The sequence below is a fragment of the Amblyomma americanum genome, chromosome 3, assembly GCF_052857255.1.
Source record: "Amblyomma americanum isolate KBUSLIRL-KWMA chromosome 3, ASM5285725v1, whole genome shotgun sequence".
Taxonomy (NCBI): Eukaryota; Metazoa; Arthropoda; class Arachnida; order Ixodida; family Ixodidae; genus Amblyomma; species Amblyomma americanum.
In genome coordinates, this window is record NC_135499.1 from 202,286,082 (window position 1) to 202,313,940 (window position 27,859).

Consider the following 27,859-nt stretch of genomic DNA (forward strand, 5'->3'; position numbering starts at 1 on the left):
CTCCCTGCCACCCTGGGAGGTGGCATGCAGCTAATGGTCGATCGCGAGAGATTGATCACCAAATGAACGCTGCGGCCTAACTATTGCTGCAGTGCCACATGTCAGCCACAACGCTGTCAGTGCTAATGTATTCAGGCCACATCTCTCTCTTACCACCGCCACATGTATCAAAGCACGAATGAGGCGTCCACATATCCAGGGAGCCAGTTAGGCGCCCTTCCTTTGCTCAAAGCCATCGCCGTCTAGAACATTGTCAACGCCAACGCCAATGAACACAGTGAACGCCGACATATTTCAATTCAATTCAATTCAATTCGTTTATTTTTCAGAGCGGTACAAACACAAACTCTGAATGGTCCCCTGGACTAAAAGTTGCACTAAGCAACTTGACGACGGCCCAGGGGCCACCTTACAAGACAGCAGTCGACGCAGATTATCAACAAAAGAAAAAGTCACACACATTGAAAATATATGGGCTATAAAGCAGGTCTCAAAAGCGCATATATACACGAAACAGACTGTGAGACAAACAGAAGAAAATCATGAGATGATATGGAAACACGCGGTCAAAAGACAATTATTCAGTTTAAAACCAAGGCAAGATACATCAAATCAGGGTGACACGTAAGAGTTCAGTTGAGGTTACAGAAATAATTTTTACATTCTTTCTTTGATGGAAAAAATTCCTTTGGATATTTGTTTGGAAGTGATGGAACATTATGCTTTAATAATAATAATAATAATAATAATAATAATTGGTTTTTGGGGAAAGGAAATGGCGCAGTATCTGTCTCATATATCGTTGGACACCTGAACCGCGCCGTAAGGGATGGGATAAAGGAGGGAATGAAAGAAGAAAGGAAGAAGAGGTGCCGTAGTGGAGGGCTCCGGAATAATTTCGACCACCTGGGGATCTTTAACGTGCACTGACATCGCACAGCACACAGGCGCTTTAGCGTTTTTCCTCCATAAAAACGCAGCCGCCGCGGTCGGGTTCGAACCCGGGAACTCCGGATTAGTAGTCGAGCGCCCTAACCACTGAGCCACCGCAACTTGTTTTGGGTGCGGAAATAGGGAACTAGCCAGTGTGGGGGGTTTCTAGTGAATACATCTATTGTTCGCTGTTGCAATGTTGCAACAGCTTTGTGAAAATTTGCAGAATCAACGGACGAAAAATTCGCTTTGTATGTCCTGAGTTAGCTGAGCTAATCCACATTTTTTTAACTTCAATGTGGACGGAAGGACGGACGGATGGATGAATGGATGGATGGATGCTCAGCTTTTTTTCCCCTTTATTTTTGTTTAACTGTGTTGGATGTTATTAAAATTCAGCATTTTTTAAATACGTCTTCCTACAGTTTTAACCTTATGTTACCTCTCTGCTTTTGAGCCACCAATCCTCCAATCGCCTTTTGCTAATTTCCACCGCAGATTTATTTACATGACTATTGTTATCTCTAAAACCTAGGGCCTCACGAAGAGTGACTGTGCCTGCATCGACATCGGAATGGATACCATCACATTTTAGTATGAGGTGTTCTATTGTTTCTACAGATTTACCACACCCAGCACATGTGCCATCTTCTTCGTTAAGAGAGAGAAGTGGTAGGGGAAAGGCAGGGAGGTTAACTAGTAAAATGTTCCGGTTGGCTACCCTGCAGTACGTTAAATTTCTTTTTATAGCTGCGCGTTCTAAGACATCCTGACCTAGCTTCAAAAAGTACGGCACTGCCTCTTGAGTTATCATAAAACGCTTCCTTCCTGATCTGCTGTTTCCAGTATCGATATAGTTCAATTTTTACCTTCCCGTTTTTCACCATTCGTTTAATGCTCTGTCTTTCTCCGTTTTCGTGTCTGGCATACTTACATGTTAGCTTCCTAGTTCTTTTCCGCCACTATGATCGAGTCAACGCTCTTTCTGTATAGGTATTTAAATACCTTAGCTGCCCACCTGTTATCGCCCAATTTCCTCAGCCGTTCTTCGTATAGTATTTTATTCTGAGCTTCCCGTGCTTCGAACGATGCATGCCCAGCCCATATCGCCCTGTACTGCCTCGTTTGTGGTTTTCCCGTGTGCATCTAATGCTACTCTTCCAACAGCTCTCTGATTGACTTCTAATCTCGACTGAACTTCCGCCCTTAAGCACAGAACCGCATTCCCAAAAGTAAGCCCGGCACCATTATTCCTTTCCAAGTAACTCTCAGTACTTCATACCTGCTGTACCCCCACAATGCCCTATGTTTCATTATCCCGGCATTTCTTCGCCATTTTGCTCTGAGAGACTGCTCGTGCTCTTCCGTGTACATCTGCCCTTCGTTTACCCATACCCCGAGATATTTGTATTCGGCCACTCGGGGTATTTCATGGCCTTTGTAAGCTCGGGATCAGTTGTATCGTTGAAAATCATCACACCGGAATTAGCTGCGATAAAACTGAACATAGACTGTCTCCTTCATCTCCACAGCAATTAACCAGAGTTTGCAAATCTTCCTGGTTGTCGTTGCTCGACAACCTTTCCGCCTACCATGTACGACAAATTATAACCTAGATTGCTTCCTTGTAGCCTTCTTTCCATACTTATCATAAAAAGCATGAACAGCAGCGGTGATAGAGGACAACACAGTTGCCGTACTTCTAATTCCTTCCCACGTTATTTCAACTTTATTTTCTTGATATATTTCCTGTAGAAAATCAATTACCTCAAGACCGATACCATCATCTTTTAATGTGTTCCACAGGAATTCAATGTTCACGTTGTCGTTTGCACGCTTATGTCCAGGAAGGCTAAATATATAGGTCTGTTTTCCGCCTTAGCTATTTCTATGCGCTGAGTAAGCACGAACAGGCGATCATCTAAGAGCCTACCACTTTTAACTGCAGTTTTAACTTCTACTGCCACCTCGTGGATGTTCAAAAAAGCTGCCTTAATGGCTGTTCAGAAGACAGCCGAGGGGTGGCAGCACATACCTGTATCTCAAGCGAACCGATCCTTTTGCATGCGTTAATAAAGAAGCTAGGACCAAAATCCAAGCAAACATTAATACAAGTAGTGAATAAAATGATAGTGGATGGGAAAGTCCCCGCTGAATGGCGATTAAGTAGAATGAACGTGATATACAGTATTGTGCGTTTTTATCGTGAAGACTCAAAAATTTCCCCGCCTCAACCGCTGGCTCATTTGCGGTGAAACTGCACACAGAGCTTGCGTATTATGGTAACTTTTGTATCGTAGCAAGTTTGACAACGGTACTTACTGAGTTAAGCCGTGCATGATGCGAAAACGTAATCGTCTACGTAGAGATCAGCGAACCAAAACACGCAGACGACGTTTTTTCGCTGAAGGGCGGCCGTGGCCCATCTGTTTTTGGTAGTGGAAAGCGTCTCGACAGCCGAGACGAGCGTTGCAAACAATATTCTTTCAAAATTAAAGCCTCGTTAAATCAGACATTCTGACATTTTTTCCGCTCAATTAGCCGAAAATGTTGTAAGCGCTTCAGTTTAACTAGACGAAACGGCCGAAACAGAATATTCAAAGGGCCCGCGCTTCTTGCAACGCTCGCCTCAGCGGCCTTGTCGTCACGCTTTCGACTGATAAAAACAGATGGCGCCACTGCCGCCATTTAGCGAAAAAAACGTCGTCTGCGGGTATTGGTTCGCCGATATCTACGTAAACGATTACGTTTTCGGATCATGCACGGCTCATCTAAGTAAGTACCGTTGTCTAACTTGCTACGATACAAAAGTTACCATAACACGCAAGCTCTGTGTGCAGTTTCATCGCAAATGAGCCAGCGGTTGAGGCGGGGAAACTTTTGAAAGTCTTCACGATAAAAACTCACAATGGACAAAGCTGACGTAAGTAACTACCGTCCCATAACAGTGACATATGTGGTGTACAGGGTGGTGATGCAGAGTATAAAGGACAGATTGCAGGCTTGGGTGGAGAATGAGGGGTGCTAGGGGAGCTACAAAATGGGTTCCGGAAACAAAGGAGGTTGGAGGACAATCTGTTTTCATTTACGCAGTGTATAGAGATTGCTGAAAAGGAACACAGGCCCCTATGGCTTGCATTTCTGGATATTAAGGGAGCCTACGACAACGCTTTCAAGAGTACCTGTGGGACATACTGGGCACATTGGATGTGGAAGATGGAGTAATTAATCTTTTTAATATATATACAGTATTGTGCGTTTTTATCGCTGACACTTTCAAAAATTTCCCCGCCTCAATCGCTGGCTCGTTTGCGGTGAAACTGCACACAGAGCTTGCGTATTATGGTAACATTTGTATCGTAGCAAGTTTGACAATGGTACTTACTTAGTTCAGGCGCAGATGATGCGGAAACGTAAGCGTCTACGAGAGATCGGCGAGCCAAAACCCGCAGACGACGCTTTTTCGCTGAAGGGCGGCAGTAGCGCCATCTCTTTGCGGTAGCGCAAAGCGTCACGACAAGCCGTCGAGGCGAGCATTGCAAACAATATTCTTTAAAATAATAATAATAATAATTGGTTTTTAGTGGAAAGGAAATGGCGCAGTATCTGTCTCATATATCTTTGGACACCTGAACCGCGCCGTAAGGGAAGGGATAAAGGAGGGAGTGAAAGAAGAAAGGAAGAATAGGTGCCGTAGTGGAGGGCTCCGGCATAATTTCGACCACCTGGGGATCTTTAACGTGCACTGACATCGCACAGCACACGGGCGCCTTAGCGTTTTTCCTCCATAAAAACGCGGCCGCCGCGGTCGGGTTCGAACCCGGGAACTCCGGATCAGTAGTCGAGCGCCCTAACCACTGAGCCACCGCGGCGGGGCATTCTTTAAAAGGTAAAGCCTCTTACAACATTTTCGACTAATTAAGGGGAAAAATATCAGAACAAATGATTTAACGAGGCTTTACCATTCTTTAAAAGGTAAAGCCTCGTTAAATCATTTGTTCTGATATTTTTCCCCTTAATTAGTCGAAAATGTTGTAAGCGCTTCAGTAGAAGCAGACGAAACGACAGGAACGGCATATTCAAACAGCCCGCGCTCCTTGCAACGTTCTCCTCGACGGCCTTGTCGTGACGCTTTGCGCTACCGCAAACAGATGGCGCCACTGCCGCCATTCAGCGAAAAAGCGTCGTCTGCGGGTTTTGGTTGCCGATCTCTACGTAGACGATTATGTTTTCGCATCATGCACGGCTCAACTAAGTAAGTACCGTTGTCAAACTTCCTACGATACAAAAGTTACCATAATACGCAAGCTCTGCGTGCAGTTTCACCGCAAATGAGCCAGCGGCTGAGGCGGGGAAATTTTTGAATGTGTCAGCGATAAAAACGCACAATACTGTGTGTGTGTGTGCGTGTGTGCGTGTGTGTGTGTGTGTGTGTGTGTGTGTGTGTGTGTGTGTGTGTGTGTGTGTGTGTGTGTGTGTGTGTGTGTGTGTGTGTGTGTGTGTGTGTGTGTGTGTGTGTGTGTGTGTGTGTGTGTGTGTGTGTGTGTGTGTGTGTGTGTGTGTGTGTGTGTGTGTGTGTGTGTGTGTGTGTGTGTGTGTGTGTGTGTGTGTGTGTGTGTGTGTTTCATTTATTGGTTTTGTTTGGCCAGTACAGAGACTGCAAACAAGGGAGAGCAAGCTAAAGGCGCCTAGTAGCGCCTGACAGAGGCCTGCCCTCCCCATGTAAAAAAAACAAAAAAACAAAGTGGCACTTGGCAATGGTACAAAATTTTCATAAGTAACAGAAACTAGAAAAGCAGCGGATATATTGACAACGAAAGAGAAATCAGTCATGCATAGAGCTAATTAAGCACAACAAAACTAAGAGCAAAACATAACAAAGACAAAAACTGATTAGGTAAAAACACACCACAACTAGCTATAACAAAAATATTCATGAACAGATTTCCTAAATCTGACCTCGGACATATTTTGTACTGACAATTCTGTTAAGTATGGATAGGTGTTTAATGTATGAGGAATTATGTGAGTTAGTTTTTGTAACCCATAGTTTGTACGGGATTTTGATGCATGGTATTGAGGGTGCCTTAGACTGTAAGCTGTTTGGGCAATTAAATAGGTGCTCTCGAAAGTCTGCCAGCTTTCATAAGGTTTCTTATATAAACAGCAAGCTTCTTGTGGTAAGCGGCCGTGATGGTTAGCAGTCTATGGTTGAGGAAGGAAGGACCCGTGCTCTCACTGTAATGTAAATTATCAATCGCTCGTACAGCTCTTTTTTGTAAAGTAAGTACTTTCACAAGATTGGTTGAGGTAGTCGTTCCCCAGATCAACAAACAATATTGTACATGCGAAAAGACTAGAGAGAAAAAAATTTGTAGTTTGAATTTTCGAGGCAGTATTGTGCGAAATTTATTTAGGATGCCAACAGAGCGAGCCATTTTAGTGCAAACGTAGTTTACATGATCTGTCCAGAGTAAGTGTTCTTCAAAAATGACTCCGAGGAACATTGTAGAGCTGACTCGAGTTATAGGAGCTTGTTCGAAGTGAATTTGGAAGTTGTTCGGAACTTCCTTATTTTTGGCTCTAAACAGTATGTACTTTGTTTTCCTGACATTAAGTTCTAACCTATTTGATTTTAACCAAACAGACAATTGGGATAACCAACTATTGGAGGCTGCTTGCAAAATATTACTATCTTGCCCTGAAAAAAATACGTTAGTATCGTCTGCATAGATTATAATGTTGTCTGCTGGACGAAGGTTGGCGATATCATTAATATATAATAAGAACAACGTTGGTCCTAGAACGGAGCCCTGTGGCACACCAGACACAATCTGACCAATCCCAGATGAAATACCGTTAATGATAGTTGTTTGAGATCGGTTGTCAAGGTAGCTAGCAATATATATATATATATATATATATATATATATATATATATATATATATATATATATATATATATATATATATATATATATATATATATATATATATATATATATATATATATATATATATATATATATGGGCATGTTCAGATAAGAACGGTAATCGAGGTCCCATGACCATTTTTTGTTTTCAATTAAATTTTTATATGTGATGGGTAAATGTGTCCACCAAAAGAATGAACCTTAGTTTTGCAATTAACTTCATGGTTTTCTCGGAAAAAAATTGTATGTCACAAGAGGTGGAGTATGTCGTTTTTGCCACTTCGCAAAGTTGCAAGTTTGGAGCATCACTGCATGCACAATAAGTTGTTTTCGCGCATAAGTATTTTTTCAGCACTTTATTACAACTTGCACTATACGATTAATATAAAAAACGTTTTCTTGCTGTGTCAGTCTTCTGAGTAAAAAATCGCAAACTTCGCTTCCGGAGCTGTGCGGTGCCAAAAAGGCACTTTTCAGGGCAGCCTTAGGGCAAGATGCGTAAAGATCTCCCGACTGAATCTTTTTCTCTGTATTTTTCAGCTATTTTTATTGACTTCAGGCAAGTTTTCCAGCTCTACACTTGACCTATATTTTTCAATGTGGCCTCAAAAATGGCAGAAGTTCAAAAACGTCAAAAAAGTGACAACTTTGACTTGAATTTAAAAAAAAACATCGTCATCGAATTTTATTAAAATTTTCCCTAATAATACTCAATACTCGATAATTTTAAAACACAACAAAGTGTTGCATTATTTTGTTTTAAAGTATAAAAATAAATACAAAACTGAGTTCATGTTTTTGTTACCTAGAATTGCTTATTACTGCCTCTTAGAAATAGTAACTGTCAGAAATTTGATTTAGCCCTCACTGAACGTGGTTACATTTCAATTACCACAATATGCGAACCGTCCTGAATGTTTGTACAGCTTCTACTCGCTTGTTAGCGGCGTTCTTAATGCGTCAAAATGGGAATAAATTCGTTATTTCACCTGATGAACTGACTGCTGGCGGTCAAACGTTTTTTTTTTTGTATTCTCTAATTTATCATCGTAAGGTACATTGGTATGTAATCGATTTTTTAAAAATATTAGATAATTTGTGGGTTCCTAGAAAAAATTTTATATATAAAAATTTATATTAATGTATTTCTGAAGCCGACGTTTCCGTACCTGCATCTGTTTACCTCTGTGTTCAAAGGTTCTACAGGGCAATGTCAGGAGACAGAACGTCGTCTTCTGAGAGGAACAATTTATCTGCGAGATTTTTAATCAGGAGGAGTTTTAATAGGAACGCAATTTACAAATGGGATGCCGCTTTATATGCAGATTGCAATTCAGAAAATCGTAACAAGAAATTAACGGCAGCAGTTGAAGTCGGTATGCGCACAGTATATTGTCCAGCACGAAGCACAAACCAGATCACAGTCTCTTCCATTCCGAAGCAGCGGTGGAGGCCACGTAGGATGCACTGCCTTCATTTGTTTGAACGTACTTCCACATATGGAGCGTCTGAACTCCAGGCACTTTCTTTGCCATTTTCCATTCTTCCTTCTTCGTTTCGCGAAAGTCTGCAAGCTCCCTCTGTGGGAGCTCCAGAATGGTGATGTTCTTAAGCGTTCCTTTAATTGCGTCTACGAAGCCGCTGGCTGTTTGTATGGACTCACTTGCAGGCTTCCGCAAGTTGTGGTGTGATGCTCGATGTTTGACAAGCCCACCAACGCCGTCGCAAGCATTTTTGCCGTGTCCAGTGGCCGAAAACATCCATTTCGTCTCTCGACATTCACTGCGTTGTAGCTCATGAAACTGATATTTATTCTTGAAGTGAGCGGGAGCCCCGTCGCTCACATATGTTATCTTGGTGTAGATTGGCGCGTTGTCTTCGAGGTGTGCTTTGATTTTTGACAGAGCCAAGCATGCATGAGCTGAATCATGAGACATATCGTCGGAAATTACGGCGTAGTTCCGAGTCGATTTTCTTGACGTGACAACGCAGGTAAACACGGTCACCTGCTTTTTCTGCCAATGGTACGCTTGTACTGCGTCTGGAAGCACAACTGTCCAGTTTTCGGCGAAATCAAAATGCAAAACAATTGCACCTCTCTTGCAGCTGTGTTTTTCTTCATGTATTGCTCTTGCTTGCACAGATCTAATATAGTTGTGGGGAATCCATTTCATGGTCATTCTTAGACATTCTCTCATAAATGATGAAGCGGTCAGAATCTTTTTAACGAGCTCACCGTATTCCCATGAAGCAATCAACACCTCGTCCTCGCTGCTCATTTCAAAATTTTCCGAAGTGAAAATGCCATCTTGTGGACAGTGCTCACAATTCCTAAGGAAACACGACGCAGTAGGTTCCTGGCATACGCAGAGGCTCTGCATATCTTCGGGAAAAAACGACCTTCCGGACGCGTTCTGCAGTCCCACGAGGCACAACTGAAAGTTTGCACAGCACACACAAACACACACTTGCCACTGTGGCGAGCATTTCACCCACTTAGGACGCAAGGATATGAATTTTGTGAGGCCAACCTGGGAGGCAGGGTGAGCTTGCTTGTAGAGGCGGAATGCTTCTCGCAAGGACCGCGTCATGAAGCGTTTAGGTATCCATTCTTTCTCTCCTTCCTTCTCGATTCTCACAACATCCTTTTTGTTCGGAGTCTGTCTAGAGCAATCGAGTTCATCCATGGTGTAATATTCTAAAACGGTGGTAATGTCTTCCTGTTGTAGTTTACATCTTGTATATCTCTCCTGTGTTGACCATACGCCTTCCTCATCCACCATCTTCTTCGATTTTTGGATAACGTACCTCGTTGCCTCTGGAATAACTTCGTGCACATATTTCACGGTTAGGTTGCGTGGTAGCAGTGTCAGCAGCTGGCAACGCTCTTGAAAGGACGTGCACCTATTGTAGGCAGCATGTAGGTTGTCCTCCCAACTGCTGCATTGCGCACACTTTTCTTCTGACGCACGCGAAGTCTCTGGGGCATTATATGCTGCCTGTATCCCCGATCGTATTTTCGTCACCATAGCTCTTGCCACCTCTTCCTGCTTTCGCTTTGCATAGGAAAGTCTGAGGCGTTTTTTTAGAGCGCTCGGTGGCTTTAGGGGCGAGATTTCGGAGGTAAGGCTGACACTTGAATTTAAATTTTCTACGATTTCTTACCCAGGGCGGAATTCTTCTAATGTTTCGGTTGACTCTGCCTGCATATTATCTATGTCTTCCTTGAACCGACGGTAACAATTCTGACAGATGAAGTCACTTTCTCGTACTCGGAGAGCTTCTTCGGGAAGTAGGACTTTATTGAGAGCAGCGACATTGAGTGTCTTTACACTGCGAAAATTACGTCCTTTTTCAATTCTCTGTTTGTGCCTTCTTGAGTAGTCGGCACAAAACGTTCGCCGCGGAAATCTCTTCATGAATGCAAAAGCTCACCGCTTCCGGAGATTATCGCGAGACAGAAGAGCAGGTGACGGATGCAGGGCCCAGAGCTGCTTTTCCAAAAAGAGGAGATGGACAGATGAATGGATTTTTAACACAGGCTGCCCACCGTCGACACTGACGTTCTTTCGGTCTGGCGTACGAGCTGAGACTGATATACCAAGTATGCTTGTCGAGGGAGCGCTCCAGCGCAGAGAAAACACGTGAGTACAGAAAACGACCCCACCGGGTCTACCAGGCCTGGAAAACGACACACAAAATTCGATATCCGAACAACATCCGCTCACAAGGGTTATCTCGGTCGAAGGTCGAAGGCTGAGGCATAACTGCTAGGCGTTCGGTGCGTTGCGATGAAAAGATGATAGCGGCGGCTAAAGCCTCGGTGCGGCGGCGGCACACATGATGCTGTGAATTTCAGGGTCGCGCCGGGCGTTATATAGCTATAGGAGCGGCTGCAAAGCGCGGTTCATCCCTGGAGCGGCAGTAGCAGTTAAAGTCACCTTGAAAGTGCGACGGGTGCATTAATTGTTTGCATAAACTACTCCTACACACACGTCACTCCAAAATAAAGTGTTGGAATATGCTTACAGTAATTTAGGTCCCACCGTTAGAACAGTACGAAAGCGAATAGGAGCTTTATACCTTTGATTGTAATTGAAAAAAATGCTTACAAATTACACTTATGAACTCAGCAACTGTAGCGTTTAAAATTTACTTACAAAATACCAATACTAAAACCAGCTTCTGACGATTGCGCATTCTAAGAGGGAATACTGAGCAGTCGTAGGGATTGAAATCATAAAGTCCGTTTTGTATTTATTTCCATACTTTAAAACAATATAATGCAATACTTTTTTAAAGCCTTAGAATTATGAAATGTTGAGTATTATTAGGGCAAATTTTAATAAAATTCGATGATGATGTTTTTTTTTTAAATTCAAGTCAAAGTTGTCACTTTTTTGACGTTTTTGAACTTCTGCCAATTTTGAGGCCATATTGAAAAACATAGGTCAAGTGTAGAGCTACAAAACTTGCCTGAAGTGATTAAAAGTAGCTGAAAAATACAGAGAAAAAGATTCAGCCGGGAGATCTTTACGCATCTTGCCCTAAGGCTGCCCTGAAAAGTGCCTTTTTGGCACCGCACAGCTCCGGAAGCGAAATTTGCGATTTTTTACTCAGAAGATTGACAGAGAAAGAAAACGTTTTTTTATTTCTTCGTATAGTACAAGTTGTAATAAAGTACTGAAAAAATAATTATGCGCGAAAACAACTTATTGTGCATGCAGTGATGCTCCAAACTTGCAACTTTGAGAAGTGGCAAAAACGACATTCTCCACCTCTTGTGACATACGATTTTTTTCCGAGAAAACTACAAAGTTCCTTGCAAAACTAAGGTTCATTCCTTTGTGTGGACACATTTACCCATCACATATAAAAATATAATTGAAAACAAAAAATGGTCATGGGACCTCGATTACCGTTCTTATCTGAACATGCCCATATATATATATATATATATATATATATATATATATATATATATATATATATATATATATATATATATATATATATATATATATATATATATATATATATATATATATGTGTGTGTGTGTGTGTGTGTGTGTGTGTGTGTGTGTGTGTGTGTGTGTGTGTGTGTGTGTGTGTGTGTGTGTGTGTGTGTGTGTCACGTCGCTAGAAGTAGTGGATGAGTACAAGTATCTTGGGGTGTGGATAAATAACGATGCTGAGTATTTCACAGAGCATGAAAAATATGTAATGAATAAAGCTAGTAGGAATGCAGCTGTCATGAAAAATAGGGCACTGTGGAATTACAATAGGTATGAAGTGGTAAGAGGGATCTGGAAAGGGGTGATGATTCCTAACCTGACTTTCGGTAATGCGGTCCTGTGCATGAGACCAGATGTTCAAGCAAGGTTAGAAATTAAACAACGTAGCGTAGGGAGGGTATAGCTTTGGGAGCACATGGCAATACACAAATCAGGGGTACAGGTTGATATGGGATGGGCGTCGTTCGAGAGCAGAGAAGCTATAGCAGTAAGATAGCATTTGAGGAGCGATTGAGAAGAATGGCCGGAAAAGCAGTGGGCTAGGAAAATTTTCAGATACCTGTATATAAGGTATGTTGATACGAAATGGAGAAAGCGAACTAGAAAATTGACAAGCAAATATCTGGACAGCAGTAGGGGGGCAAATCAGCAATTATCGGTTAAGAAAAAGATTAAAGAAACAGAGAGAGCTCTGTGGAAAACAGGGATATGCTGACGAAATCAGCACTGGGAACATACAGGATTTTTAAGCAGGAAATTGCCAAAGAAAATGTCTATGATAATTGTAGGGGAAGCTCTTTGTTGTTTAAGGCCAGGACGGGAGATTTGCGGGCTAAGACATATAGAGTCAGGTACCACGAGATAGACACGTTGTGCGTTGCGTGCGGAGAGGAGGAAGAAACGGCTGAACCACGGTGTAAGTATTCTTGCACCGTGGGCTGAACACTTGATACCTTTCTGTAAAGGGCTTCCCCCTACAGTGGAAAGCGGGGTGGGCTGATTTATCCAAGGCATTGGGGTTTAAGGACAGTGAAGGGAAAGTAGATTTTAAGCGGGTAGAAATAACCAAGCGAAGGTTATCTGATTGGTGGCTAAAAGCAAGAGTAAAATTTCATAAGTCATGGCTAGGTGGCAGCTGTATCCATCCATCCATCCATCCATCCATCCATCCATCCATCCATCCATCCATCCATCCATCCATCCATCCATCCATCCATCCATCCATCCATCCATCCATCCATCCATCCATCCATCCATCCATCCATCCATCCATCCATCCATCCATCCATCCATCCATCCATCCATCCATCCATCCATCCATCCATCCATCCATCCATCCATCCACCCACCCATCCTAGCAGACGACACGCAGGCAGCACAGAATTTTCTTGTGACTGCCGTTGCAGCACAAAATTTTGCCTTCTGGTGCGATGTTTCTTATATTATTTGTGTGGTGTGTTTAGTGTTACCGCTTGAGAAGTGACGTGTCGATGACTGCAGTTGCTGGAGAGAGTAGCGAGCGAAAATGCATTGCTGTTGCGTTCTGTTTTGCATGTCCAGTCAGCGAAACAAGATATCCCGACGTTTCGTTCCGCGAAATTCCTGCCGACTTAGAACTCCGGGGAAGACGGCTCAAGGTAAGTAGAGGAAAAAACTGGCAGCCAAGCACATCAAAATTATTTTGCAGTTTGTAGCTTGCATATCCAGCCAAGGAAATGCTACTGCAGCTGACGACAGTTTGACAGCCCACCAAGACAGGGGTAGACTCTTTTAGCCGACATCAGCGCTCCGAAGAGTGTTACATGGCCTCAAGAAGTTCGTCGATATCATGCTCAAAGACCGAACGCATCTTCAAAGGCCACTGGACACAATATATATGCGTGCTCTAGTGTGAATAAAATCGCTGGTTTGCCTGTCGATCCGCACCTGTGCGAACAAGGATAGCGGCGACAGGGAAACACTGCTGCGCATTATATGCAAGAATTTCACTAAAACGTTGCTAAAAAACCATGCACTTGACATATAACAGACAAGAACGCAGTTGCGAAGATGTACAACAGGTAACCTTTTTCCCGAAAATTCTTGAAACGGCAGTAAGAAACGATTTCCGCCGCCTTCATCACAGACGCATGCCATTTTTCCTTGTAAGTGTGCACGTGTCTGTGCCTTCAAGCGCAGTTTTTTTTTTAATATTCACAAGTCGCTCGCCGTGTCTGATACTCCGCTTGTTCCAGTTCTCATTTCATCAACGCACGTGCTTGTCATTTGGAGAAATCCGGTCAGTCAGGCGTGCTGCATGTGTTACTCCCAAAGTCATTGTGCGCGTGTGCATCACACAGGAACCTAGTGAGCTGCGTTTCTTGCGGAAAGAATAGAGAAGAGAGGCATGGGTTTATTTGAAATTTCTCAACGTTATTCAAGGAGGTACCATTCGGCGAAACCTCGTCGGAAAAATTACCAGAAACAGCGCAGGCTGGCCTTCCAAGATCTGCTTCACCCGATAGAAACATATCTCTCGCAATGCTCGGCAGCAAGATTGTAACAGACGCGCGCTTCGCAAAGTTCTAAGAACATTAGATATGAGGGATGTGTCCCCGCGGGCCAACGACTCCCTAGGCAGGTTACCGCACGCCGTCTCCGGCTTCCATCCATTGAGCGCCATGCAGTCCTCTTTTGCCAGGGGTCACTTGGCTACAGTTGAGAGCTCAGGTAATTCCGGACTTCCTCCTGTCCTTATTATATCTCGTGGATTATTTTTCCTTCTTGCTTGTCCGAAGTAGTTTATTTTTTGCTATTGGCAACAGTGCAATATATACGACCATGCATCATGCAGTGTAAATACTTATTTTCCGGCATTTCTAGCCCCTTCAAGCACTTGTTGCAATATGGATGTTTCGAACATGTTTATGTTGTTGTAAACCGTCCTAAAGTTAATGGTTATGCCGCATACAAAAGGCCCTAATGGCATGATAGAACGGCGTGCACAGCACGCTTTCAGATTTCGAAAACGAAACTGATGATCCCCTTTGGAAGTCAGCTCAGACTTCTGAAGAATTTGCTGTACTCTAAGACCTTGAGAAACGTGTTTTTTGTCATTAACAAACTAAAAGTTGTTGCTCAAAGCCTGAAAAAAGGATGAAACAGCTAGACTGGCCGACGCGCAGCACAGTCTCCCAGCCATTGAAACCGAAATTGAGGGTCATCTTTTAGTGCCGTCTAGCGGCCAGTCGGCGCAATGTCGAGGCGATAGCGGGGCCCATTGAAACCGAGCAGACGCTTCAGGCATGTTCTTCAGGAGGCATTGGTAAGTTTCATGTTTTCTTTTTACTGCCGAATTTCTAACTCTGCTAATAATAGTCATTTGTGCTCTCCTGCGCATACTGCTTCCTTCAAAACTGGTACCAAGTGAAAGTAGCTAGTCTAGCGTTGTGTGCAGCTCATTAGCGCAACCACTTTTCATTCTGATTTATGCAGGGAAATCGCTTTCCGTTGAGGAAGCAGTTGAACTGCTATTCAGCCTCCCAGACGACCCATGTGATGCGAAATTGATGCTGACGGCGTGGAGAGTGACGAAGAGGCAATTTCAACGCTAGCGCCGGTGGATGTGTGAGACTGAGGTGCTGAGCTTGATCAGCCATCCACGAGTGCGGGCATGAAAAGGCGCAAGTCATATGCGAGGAAAAAGCCAAAAAAGTGCAGGAGGCGATATTACGAGGAATGTGCAGAGGCTGACAGCGATGCGGCTACTCTCTGGACAGTGACTCCACCAACTGTTGTGAAACGCGAGGTGACAACCGACCCGCTGTATTCTGAAAAGTTGCCTGATTTTTGCAAGCCGATGCAGACGTTCAGTTTATACTTCGACGATGAAGCTAGTACTTGGAATGGTAGTACTGGAGACAAATCGCTTTGCGTCGCAAAAATCGAGGAAAGGTTGGCGTGACGTCACGAAAGAAGAGCTGAAAGCATATTTCGGAATCATGCTCCTCATGAGTGGCAATCCTATGCATCATGTTTACCTCTACTGGAGCAATGATAGATTTTTCAATGTTGCCGAGATCGCCAACATCATGACATTCAAAAGTTTCCAGGCCATAATGAACTCTTTGCACCTTACTGAGAAAATCAAGCGTCGGGGTGAAGAAGGCTTTGATAGACTTGCCAAAGTCCGGCCTCTTGTGAACGCTCAAAATGAGCGCTTCCGTACTCAATACAAGCCCTCAAACCACCAAGCTATCGACGAGTCCATGGTTCGCTTCAAAGGTCGATCAGCACTGAAGCAGTATGCACCCATGAAGCCGATAAAGAGAGGCTACAAAGTGTGGTGTTGCTCTGACTCTGCAACATTGCAGAGTCAGAGCGACACAACACTTTGTAGCCTCCACACACAGCTAGCCGGTACCGGCTATCTGTGCGAATTTCAGATTTATGAAGGAAAATCTGCTGAAAGAGAGGCCAGTCTGACCCTAGGAGAGCATGTCGTTTTGTCGCTCAGCAGTGAATTGGAAGAGGACACTCAGCTCTATTTTGATAATTTTTTCACTACTACAAGACTAATGGAAAAATTGTCTGAGAAAAACATCCTGGCCGCTGGTACCGTTCGCAAGAACGGAAAGGACATACCCTCTGAAATAAATCACGGCCAGCATCTAAAGAGGGGACAGTATGTTTGCAGACAGGTGTCAGCATATCAATGGAGAGACAACAGAACTGTCACTGTGATATCCAACTTTCATGATTCTTGCTAGATAGTGTAAGTTAATTGCACACTATCCAACAAGTCTTGTCCAAAAGTGGTCTCTGACTACAATAAGTACATGGGAGAAGTCGACCCCTTCGACCAGAACAGAAATGCCCATGTGTCGACAGGAGGCCCAAAAAAGGATGGCACCAGTTGTTCTGTTATTTTTTGGATGCTGCAGTCGTGAATACATTCATTCAGTACCATCGGAGCATTTGTGGTTTTTGTTGGTTCTCAGTACAGAACTAATCGCTGGGCAAACCTTCAGGCAGAAAAATGTATTGCCTGCATTCCAGTACAAGAAACGTGGAAGCGAGTCCGGACAGAAGATGGTTGGTGTTTCTCAGGAGGTAAGCCACCCTGTTCCAAATGCAAACCAAAGAAGATGCAGGTGGTGTTCTACAAAAGCCAAAGAAGTAAGAACACGGTTAACCTGCAAAGTCTGTGACGTGCCCCTTTGTGCAACTTGCTTCTCGCCTTTCCATGACAGAAAGTAGACAGCGGAAGGTGCGCCAGTGTTCGTTCTCCAAATGTGACAGTGAGTGCATAGATATAGAATGACATTCTTTAGATTTTCCCTCTTAGAAAGTATGCTTTTGTATGCTCTGTCCTTTGTTGCTCCTATGCCCAAAGCAATTTCACATCACAAGATAAAACTACTATTTTTTCTTAAGTGGCTGTGCTTCAGTGGTCAGCGGGACACACATGTCCCTTTTTCTCAAACGCACTCATGGGGCAGGGGGACTCCTGTGTCCCACTTTTATCTCGAAAACCGCTAACTCTAGAGAACAAAAATTTTGCATATTTCACAAGAACGAGAATCCCGCCCTAAATAGCCGGTGTGCTTTGCTCACAACTCCATGTCTCATAAAGTGTAAGGTAGCATGATAAAGTTTCAGTATGTTTTGTTGTAGGTTGTTTTAGATCTTAAGGTTATCTTGCTGTGAAATCCGTTGATAACAAGCCGCAAAGTGAGTAGGCAAAAACATGATGGCGCACATTGTGTCGCGATCAGCGTGTCTTAATCGTTGTAGGGCTCGAGACAGCGCACCTGACTGCATTGTAGCTTGGTCTTTTAACTTTGCTTGCCTTTTAGTTGTTTGATAAACTGGTAAAATGCAGTACCGAACGTATATTGTTGCACTCGTGGGTTGTCAGATGCGTGGATTTATTTCGTCGTCACTATAGCTGATGCCGCCACTATGACACACAGCGGCATGTCTGGTGCTGAGCGTAGGGCGAAGCTTTTCGCCTTTCTAGTGTGTGCTATTAGTGCCATAATCACAATTCTGGTGCAGGCTGGTGCAAGACAATTCTCAAGGTGGCAACTAGGAGGCGAGCCGGCGAAGAGCGATTATGGCCGCGCCGGTAAGCATTGTTGGTTCGAACCATCGCTCAACTTAGGGCACCTTGTTCATGCGAGGCCTATGTCAGGTCGGGTTGTGTTGCGCCATCAGCCAACTTGCATTCAGCTAGCCCCGCTTGAATGAAAATGTCATGAACTGAGGCCGTCGAGCTTTTTACCTGCTGTCATAGATACTACCTGTCTGTTGTTGCTTGCACAGCTTGTCGTTCCGAGAGCAGTGATAATAATCGATCTACTGGTTTACATTCCAAGTTTCATTCTCTTTTCATTTATTCTGCAGCGCTAGTCGTGAATTCTGTGGGCACAGCATTTCGCGTGCATCTTCTGTAGGTTGAGTGAGACGTCGGGAATCTGCGTTATTCTCCTTTCCTTTGGACAAAATTATCAAGTGTGTTGTGCTGCCAAATTACCATTATGTCATTTTTTGTGCTAATAATGCGTCATTCCGCGGAGTCGGCATTTGGCGCTGCGTAGTTTCCTCTTACCTTGCGCAAAGCTCTCGAGTGTTGTGCCGTAGAGAAAAGGCAAAAATAATGTAGAGAAATTAGACTGCAGTGATATTTAGCATACCACTTGAGTGCTGTACGCAAGATTGATGGTGACTGTATCAAGGTGCATTTTATCTCTTCTACAGGCAACAACTCCCGAAGAGCGTGGTGAGCACAGGCTGCAATTTGCATACTCGTTTTGGGTTTCAAGGCGAGCACATGGAAATAAGCCCAACAACCTACGTTATGATCAGAACCTCAAACTAGTCTGCACATTTGATACAGTAAGTCTTTGCGATTATTGATAGATCCTTTGATGTATCGGCAATCTTCCAGTGCATGAGATATGTGCTGTTGCTAATGGCCACTGTGCAGGTCCCAAATTATAGCAGAAATATCTTGTAAGGGTCTCAGATCAGTATGGCTCTGCACTGTGTTTGCACTGTGTTTTCTTTTTTTGTTGTCACACATTTGAATGGCTGATGTCCACACCATGCACATTTAGCCTTAGTTCAGCAGTGAATCAGTAATTAAGAAAATGGCATGTAGCAAATGTTGACGTGTATTTTTAATGACAAGAAAAGAAATCGGAAGTATGACTTGTGAAGGAAAAATTCTGTTAATTATTCTTTCATTTGAAATAATGGTTACTTGAGGCTAACAAGGTCACTCACTCAGTGTTACATTACAATAGAAAAAAAGAAAAGGTGAGATGTGTAACAGCAGCAGACAGTACCAAGCCACAACTGCACTAGAAAGTATTGGCATATGTGTTGCCAGAAATGGCTTTATGTGTTGTAGTAACACGCTGGTGCCACATTCTGATCTGGTCATTTTGCCTATGGTTTCGTCTTTGGGCAGTACACTATCTGGGCTGGCACCTTTATGCAACTTGTGTAAAGACGTTTCTGATTCCTGTGCTTTTTATTTGGTTAACCACAGTGCACATGAGCAATGTGAGCATCAGAAAGCAAAAGCTGACAGTGGAAATGGGCCATATGGGTTTTCAATTGATGTGCTGTTGCAAGTGGATTAAAAAATAGACACTGCAAAATTCTGTGTAGCCATGGGGAGCAGCTTATTCAACCAAGCTCGATTAGTGACATGGCCAGATGCAAGTGCAAAGAAGGAAGCGTTGACGCTACCAGTTGACGCTTCCTTACTGGTACACAGGTTTGGGCTCTGAAAAGCTTAATTTTTTTCCTCCATTCTGCAAAAGGCAGCCTTTATATTGTCACGGTGTTGGTGACAAGACAGGGACCCGGCAAGAGAGGGCTCGGCAGCACGTCCTTCGGTGGGGGGGGGAGACGGCGAACTTCAACGTCGTTCAATCCGCGTGCCACCAGTGTCAACACCCCTCAGCACTACCTGGCATTCCTCCCCTCTTTAAAAAAAACATGCTCAGAAGAGAGCGCGAACACAAGCACATTTAAGCACACAAGAAAGGCTCGAAGAATCTGGAGGGTCACCGTGCAGAATACGGCTTCATGCGTAAAACATGGACGATCTGTGGACGGGCTAGTCGACGGCTTCTCTGCTGTGAAAGTACCGCATCCGGTAGTACCTTGTAATTAGCGTCGCTGACGCGCTGCAAGACTTTGTAAGGACCGAAATAGCGGAAAATGAGTTTTTCGGACAAGCCTTGCCATCGAACGGGTATCCATACCCAAACCAGGCCGCCGGGATTGTAGAAGACTTGTCTGTGCCGGAGGTTGTATCGGCGCGAGTCTTTATCTTGTTGCTGTGTGATGTGAACACATGCTATCTGACGAGCCTGCTCGGCTTCATGGGCAAACTTCTCAGCGTCAGCAGAAAGTTGGTCATCTGTGGCGCAAGGGAGCATTGCGTCGAGCATCGTCTGAACCTCCCTGTTGTAGAGGAAGCGGAATGGGGTGAAACGGGTCATCTCTTGAACTGCTGTGTTATAGGCGAATGTCACGTACGGTATGATCATGTCCCAAGTCCTGTGTTGCACATCGCTGTACATCGCCAGCATGTCCGCCATGGACTTAGTAAGCCACTCTGTCAGTCCTGTGGGTGGTAAGCAGTAGTTTTGAGGTATGTCGTACCGCTTAGCTGAAAAATTTCGGCCATCATCTGTGTAGTAAAGGAGGTCCTTCAGTCGGTAATGACATAGGTTGGGGTGCCGTACCGAAGTACGATCTGATGCATGAAGAAATCCGCAACCTCAGACGCTGTGCCACGAGGTAAGGCTTTGGCCTCGGCCTATCGAGTGGGGTAGTCTGTGGCAATGATGATGTACCTGTTGCCACCCGGGGACAAAGGGAAAGGGCCGAGAAGGTCCATGCCGACCTGATCGAACGGGGCACGTGGTGGTGCAATAGGTTGGAGGAGCCCCGGAGGCTTGGCGGCCGGTGCCTTACGGCGCTGACATTGCCGACAGCTCTGCACCTAGCGTCTAACAACAGTGGCAAGTTTGGGCCAGTAGAACAACTGGCGTATTCTGGAAAGCGTGCGAGAGTATCCGAAATGGCCAGAGGTTGGTTCGTTATGGCATGCAGAAAGTATTTCCTCTTGAAGTGTTGTCGGCACGTCAAGGAGGTACGCTCGCGAACTGAAACCAGGGTTCTTCTTATAGAGCATGCCTCGTCGCAGGGAAAAGGACAACACATGCGTAGAAAAACATTTAGGAACAGTGGCTGGCTGACCTTCCAAATAATCGATGAGGGGTCGTAACACTGGATCGGCGCACTGCTGGGTTGACAAATCAGAAGAATGAATATCCCTAAGGAAACTGATGTCGTCGTCCGTGTCGGGGTTGCGAGTTCGACAAGCGCCGAACAGCTTTCTTTTCACATGGGGGTGGAAATTTCGCAACCACGGCAAGCTTGTCGGGGTTGGGCTTCACGCCGGAGGCGCTGACAACATGGCCGAAAAATTTCAGCTCCTGGTAATCGAAGTGGCATTTTTGGGGCTTCAATGTCAAGTTAGCTGAACAAAGGGATTCGAGGACCGTCCGCAGGCGTTCAAGATGTTGACTAAGTGAGTCGGCAAAAACCACCACGTCGTCGAGATAGACGAGGCAGCACCGCCATTTAAGACCGGCAAGGACAATGTCCATCATCCGCTGAAAGGTGGCAGGCGCAGAACAAAGACCAAAAGGTAGAACTTTAAATTCATAAAAGCCGTCGGGAGTGACAAAGGCCACCTTCCCACGATCCTGTTCATCGATCTCAATTTGCCAGTAGCCACTTTTTAGGTCGATGGATAAAAAATACTGAGCACGCCGAAGGCGGTCGAGAGAGTCGTCAATACGTGGCAATGGGTAAACATCCTTCTTCGTGACCGCGTTCAGCTTCCGGTAATCGACGCAAAAACGCAGATTGCTGTCTTTCTTTTTAACGAGCACAACCGGCAAGGACCATGGGCTGGATAACATCATCATCGAGCATCTCCTTAACCTGGTACTTAATGACTTCGCGCTCTGTAGACGATATGCGATAGGGTGTTGACAGATTGAGTGTACGTCATCGTATGTCACGATGCGGTGCTTGGCGATGGTAGTTTGACACACTTATGAAGAGGAGGCGAAACACACTCTGAATTCGAGCAATAGTGCACACAACTGTTCCCATTGGCTGGTTGACAGCGTGGAGTTGACATCGAGGCTCTCGAGGGAGAAAGAAGGCTGCACTCGTTCTGAGGAGAAGCACTCGGAAATAACGGAGATGCGTTCGGCAAAGGCTACGGAAGTGCCGCGAAAAAGATGCCGATGCTCGTGCGTAAAATTGGTAGCAAGTACCTGTGACTGGCCACTGTTAAGATGGATTAGACTGCGGGCCACGCACACGCCTTGCGTCAGCAGAAATGAAAGGTTGGTTTCGGCGATGGCATCACCGTCCTGAACTGATTAGCACTCAGCCGTAATGAAGGTGCTGGTTCGAGGCGGCAGGGTGACAGTGTCCGTAGAAACTCGAAGCGTCTGGCTTGGTCATGGCGTATTGCTGAGGGCAACAGCAATTTCAGTTGAAAACGTGACTTTGTTGTCGCGTAGGTCAGTAATTCCCCCATATTCACACAGAAAATCGACACCTAAGATGAGGTCGCGCAAACAGTTATTCAGACCAAGACAGCAAATGACAAATATGAACTCCCGGATTTGAACTCGGGTAGTGCACATGCCGTGAGGTGCAATCAGATGACTGCCCGCAGTGCAAAAGTGTGTGCCAGCCCATGGCGTGAGAACCTTTTTGAGAACGGCAGCGAGCTGGCTGCTTAGAATCGAATAATCAGCACCAGTATCTAATAACGCTCGAAAGTGGTGACCATCCAGTATCACAGGTATGTCTAAGGAAAGCCCTCGCGAGTTGCAGGCCCCGGAGGGGATGATCGGTCACAGGCGTCTTTGCCTGCAGACTTTGCCACCGGTAAGTCGTCGGCGTGGCGTGTGCTTTCTAATGGCGTCAGTGCATCGGAGGGATCAGAGAGCCCGGGCGTCGGAATCGTCGAGGCGCCATCATGTGTCAGCGTCGATGTGTCGAAGCGAGCGGGTACTGCATACCTCGGAACCATCAAAGCGTCGTTATATCAAGGGAGCGTCGCTGTGTCGTAGTGAACGGTGACCACAGACTTCGGAACCGTTGAGGCGTCGGCATGTCGTGTCCACGTTAATGGGGGGTCTCCCGCACAACAATGTCCAGCGAGCCCACCCCCTGAGGTCTCTGGCTGCAGTTTTCCCGTCGTGGGCTGGGCGACTGACCTTGCGTCGCCCGGGAACAACTCGCGGATGGTGGTGAAGGACGACCCCTGGGCAACGGGAATCGAGCCTGCTGGCGACGAGACTGAAGCCAACGTTGGTCTTCAAGGAAATCCGCGACGGCCCGTGGTCGTTCGCCATAGCGGGGTCGAGGAGAATCGGCGGGAAACCCCTCGAAGCCTAGACGGCGGTAGGGGCAGTGCCGATACAGGTGACCTGGTTCGCCGCAGTGAAAGCATTGGGGGCGTCGGTCGAATGTGCGCCACACGTCGGCTTTGCGTGCGGATGGTCGGGGAGCTTCCACGTACTGCGGTACGGGTGCAGGCGGCCCCGGCACTTCAGCAGGAGCCGGAACAAAGGGCGCCGAAGCTGGAGCAGGGCACCACAGGGCTTCGGCGTAGGTGAGACGACAGTCAGGCGAGACACGAGGAGGGGATGGACGTCGCGCACAATCGAACGTATGAGATCACGTAGTGGGGAGGTGTCGATGCTGTGGAATGGTAATTCGCCGGAAACGGAGGCGGCGGACACGGGTCGATCGTACGCGTCGCTCTTTGCTGAAGGACCCTCTCAATCGTGGAAGACTCAGTGAGAAACTCGGTGACAGTCTTCGGAAGGCTGCAGACAAGGCCAGCAAAGAGTTACTCCTTGACGCCACGCATGAGATGGTGCAGCCTTTTGTCCTCGGACATTTCAGGGTCCGCGCGCCTGAAGAGGCATGTCAAGTCCTCTGCATACGCTGCAATGTTTTCATTTGGAAGCTAAACACGTGATTGCAGAGCGCGTTCTGCCCGTTCGTGACGATCCGAGCTGCCGTATGTTTCTGGCGCCGGAACTCACTCCAAGACGACAACTGGTCTTCGCGGTTTTCGAACCATGTCCGAGCACCGTCGTCTAAGCTGAAGTAGACGTTCCTGAGCTGGGCGGCGTCATCCCACTGGTTGAACGCGGCAACTCACTCGTAGTACTGCAACCAGTCTTCCACGTATTCAAAGATGTCACCATGGAAGGACTTCGGGATGCGGGGTTTCTGAAGCATGAAGTAGAGTGTGGTCGCCCCAGGCATTGGGGTGGTCGCACCAGGGTGTTCCGTGGACATACCAGATGGGGCAGGCTCGGGTGGTAAGCCTCGAATCCGGCGCGAACACGGGGAACAGGCGTCTTGACGGGAACAGGACTGGAGCTCAGGCTAACCTTTGGGGTACGGGACATGAGATCGATCCCACCTCCACTAGATTTGTCACGGTGTTGGTGACAAGACAAGTATCCGGCAAGAGAGGGCTCAGCAGACGTCCTTCGATGGGGGGGGGGTGACAGTGCGCTTCGTCGTTCAATCCACGCGCCACCAGCATCAACGTCTTTTTGCCTCAGCGCCACCTGGCAATATGACCTTTCTTTTGAGTCATCAGTAGAGTCGATCATAAGTGCATAACAGACCATGCGAGGTGTCAGTGGAAATGCACGAGCCAAGTGAAACACGAAGAGCAGGAGGGAATCGGCATGCACTGTACATGACAGTAAAAATGGTGACGCCTTTGCTTTTTTTTTCCTTCGAAAGGAAATAAAGGTGACGCTGAAGACAGAATTTCATGCTAAGGGGTAGTTAGCACACATGTTCAGAGGAATGCACATAATGTGTGTTTGGCACAAACAGAAAGAAGACTTCTTTTTGGAATATTTGTTAAGGCACTCCTTAAATGGTCTCCTGGCATTTTAAGGGTGGCCTTGTAGTAATTGTGGTGCTGGGAGCTTAATCTGATCACATAATTTAAATCCTTTCTTAGGACTGCTAGGCACAACTCTATTTCATGTGATCAAACACATTCCAGTGTTTTACAGATGTCGTTGTTGACTTGATTGTACAATCAATTTTTTACGGTGTTGCACAAGTGACATGTTTACTATTTTAGTTTATTTTTGTATACAGTATCTTTGTGTCACTGTCAATACTGTTTTCGTCACTGCTGACCTTTTTTAAATGTTGGCTTTGGTTAATTTCAGGTGGAACAGTTCTGGAGGCACTACAGCCATTAGATTTGGCCATCAGAAATGTCAGGACACAGTGACTACCACCTCTTCAAGGAAGGTATCAAACCAATGTGGGAGGCAAGCTCTTTTCTGTTGTTTTTGTATTTGCATGCCATCTTGGACACTGAATGTTGAAAAATTGGAACTGATATATGACTTTATGTAATTCCAGAAGTGTTAAAGTTGCTTTGTAGTTGACTGAATTTTTCGTTTACCGCATTCCATGGGTGCTTCTGTGAGGTCACATGCAAATTTGCCCAAGTGACTGAGAAAACAGAAAGTAGATGATTAGGCAAAGTGTTTTACTAGGCATTGAACAGCCCTGCTTTCAATGCACTTCTGCAACTTCCTTTTACTGTCTTCAGCTCAGTTTTCTTACATGCACAGTAGTAGTTCGCACAGTAAAAAGGAAACAAGTGCACATTATTACTCTCATATACTTTAAAAGATAGTTTGCTCTGTTTATTCAGTGGATACCTTACTTCGCACTTACATGTGAACTGATTCATAGTGGCAGCCTCACTGTTGACGTTCCTCTGCTGCAAAACTGAGGAGAGCATCCTCTCCATGCAGCTGCCTGTAATATAAGTCATCATGCTCTCAAGCAGGAGACAGGCAGGGGGATTAGAAAGTATTCCAAGGCTGTTGTAAAATTTAGAGAATGTGACAAATCAGCTGGGTAATGCAAAATGATGCGTATTCTGTAGCCTTCTAAAGGTAACAGCTGTTTGTACAGCGTCCGTGTGCATAATTTCACAAGTAGGTATTTCAGGCACACTGCTTCATTGCATACACATTTTCAGCTCTTTACTGGCATGCAAGAGCTCACTGGTTATCCTGGCAGAAATCAAACTTGTGATAATCGTTTCAGCAGCAATGGAATTAACATTACAGTGTGCACACCAGAGGACTGTATGAAAATACCATCTCTTAGGAGAGGCCAGGCAGATGTGGCCATTTGTTTCATTTACTTTCACTGAACTAAACTTAAGGCGAAAGAAAAAACATGAGAAGTAAGGTTATACAGTGAAGCAGACTAGCAGTTATCCTGAAATTCTCAAAGTTTAAAGTGAGGTCTGAGTGTAAAAAGTAAGTTTATTTCTCATTGTTGCAAGAATGGGATTACATTAGTTGTCAGTTTTTCAGCAAATAACACATTTTTCACATTAAGCAAGAAGGGAGGGAGCTGCAGCAACTACAGTATTGTTGCAGAACCAGGAAACAAAGCTGGCTATTAAAAACATCAAGCAACATTGGTACAAAAACATTACTCTGAGCCAGACATAAAATGCTTTCTGCAGCATGTGTAACCTTTGTAAACCCGGGGGTTTACTAATATGCTGTGCAGGCACTGAGGCCATGTCATGATAGTTTCGTACTGCTCCTACTGGTCCACTCAAAATACAAAAGGGAACTTGAAGCTAAGGCTGCCGCTACTACTATGCACCAACCACCATAGCAATTTTGGCACAAACATCGCATCAGAGTGCCAACATTGAGAGCTATTAGCGTGCATCATGATGTTGGCAGTTTTCTTCAGTGCACTCTGTTTGATTTCTATGCCAGGATGAAGCTAACCGCACTGGTGGCAAGTGGATCGTACGGCTGCGCAAGGGGCTAGCGTCCCGCTGCTGGGAGAACCTGATCCTGGCCATCCTTGGCGAGCAGTTTATGGTCGGTGAAGAGGTGTGCGGTGCGGTGGCGTCAGTGCGCTTCCAGGAGGACATCAATCCAGGAGGAGTGTCAATATGGAACCGCACTGCCAGTGACAGCCATACCACGCTACGCATCCGAGACACCCTGCGGCGTGTTTTCAACCCTGCCCATCAACACCGTCATGGAGTACAAGACACACACCGGCAGCTTGAGGCACGTGTTGCCATTTCTTGCAACCATGCATGCCTTCAACGTGCCATACCCTAACAAATTTTTTTAGCTTGGTTTTCTTCAATATAACCATTTTAGTGCTCATTTGTGAAGCGTGCCTCCTTCTGTTGGTATTTTTGTTTACGTTGAATATGAGATATCCTTAGTGGCTTTGAAAAATAGGGATTAGAGCTGTGCACTACAGAGATTGAGGTGTTGCAACATGAGCACTGCATAAAGTTAATATGAGAGGGAGAGTTTATAATTAATAAAAGTAAAATGTCTTTCTTGGACAGAAAGGGCAAAAATATTTCTGGTCAGCAAAGGTCATATGGCTAGTTTGTTTGTGCAATACTAGTATACTGGGCTTGTGGCAGGCTCAGTTTATCCTCCTTATGATGTGAGTAGCATTTTCTGGAGTAATTTGTTGAGCCTTCAAGGCTTCCTCCTCTACTCTCCTTTGTATTCTTTCAGTAGTGCTTTCCTGGCCTCTGCAGAAAAAGATAATACGTTTGAATAGCATATTTGTTTCAGCTGCAAACATCAGATTTTCCTTCCTGATGGTCAGTTTGGTGTAGTTACTTTATTTAGGCTTACATCTTGCTGGAATATACTGGACAGAGTTAGCAGATACTATGTGGTGTAAACAGAGCGTATCACATTTTTATATATATGTGCTTCTTGTCTACATTTCATGCAAACCCCGAGGCAGATCAACTGGTAGCGAAAGTCCTGTAAGGTGCCAGCGTGATGGCAGAGCTAGGAACGAGTT

General features: G+C 45.2%; 1 protein-coding gene across 3 annotated transcripts; it reads left to right on the plus strand.

Annotated features, from left to right (window-relative positions):
* The first annotated feature begins 14,967 nt into the window (after positions 1-14,967).
* Positions 14,968-27,192, plus strand: LOC144125897 (uncharacterized). Of its 3 annotated transcripts, XM_077659696.1 has the most exons (7): positions 14,968-15,185; positions 15,356-15,668; positions 16,919-16,972; positions 17,921-17,990; positions 18,623-18,644; positions 25,195-25,279; positions 26,788-27,192. In XM_077659696.1, exons 2-7 carry the CDS (start codon positions 15,534-15,536, stop codon positions 27,142-27,144), a joined length of 723 nt encoding a protein of 240 aa, XP_077515822.1. In that variant the 5' UTR covers positions 14,968-15,185; positions 15,356-15,533; the 3' UTR covers positions 27,145-27,192. The 3 variants fall into 3 exon arrangements, 2 of the variants coding, with proteins under 2 accessions (XP_077515822.1, XP_077515821.1); XM_077659695.1 differs by lacking the exon at positions 14,968-15,185 and having other exon boundaries at positions 15,534-16,972; XR_013313435.1 differs by lacking the exons at positions 14,968-15,185; positions 17,921-17,990 and having other exon boundaries at positions 15,534-17,160; positions 18,623-18,760; positions 26,788-26,799.
* The last annotated feature ends 667 nt before the right edge of the window (positions 27,193-27,859 follow it).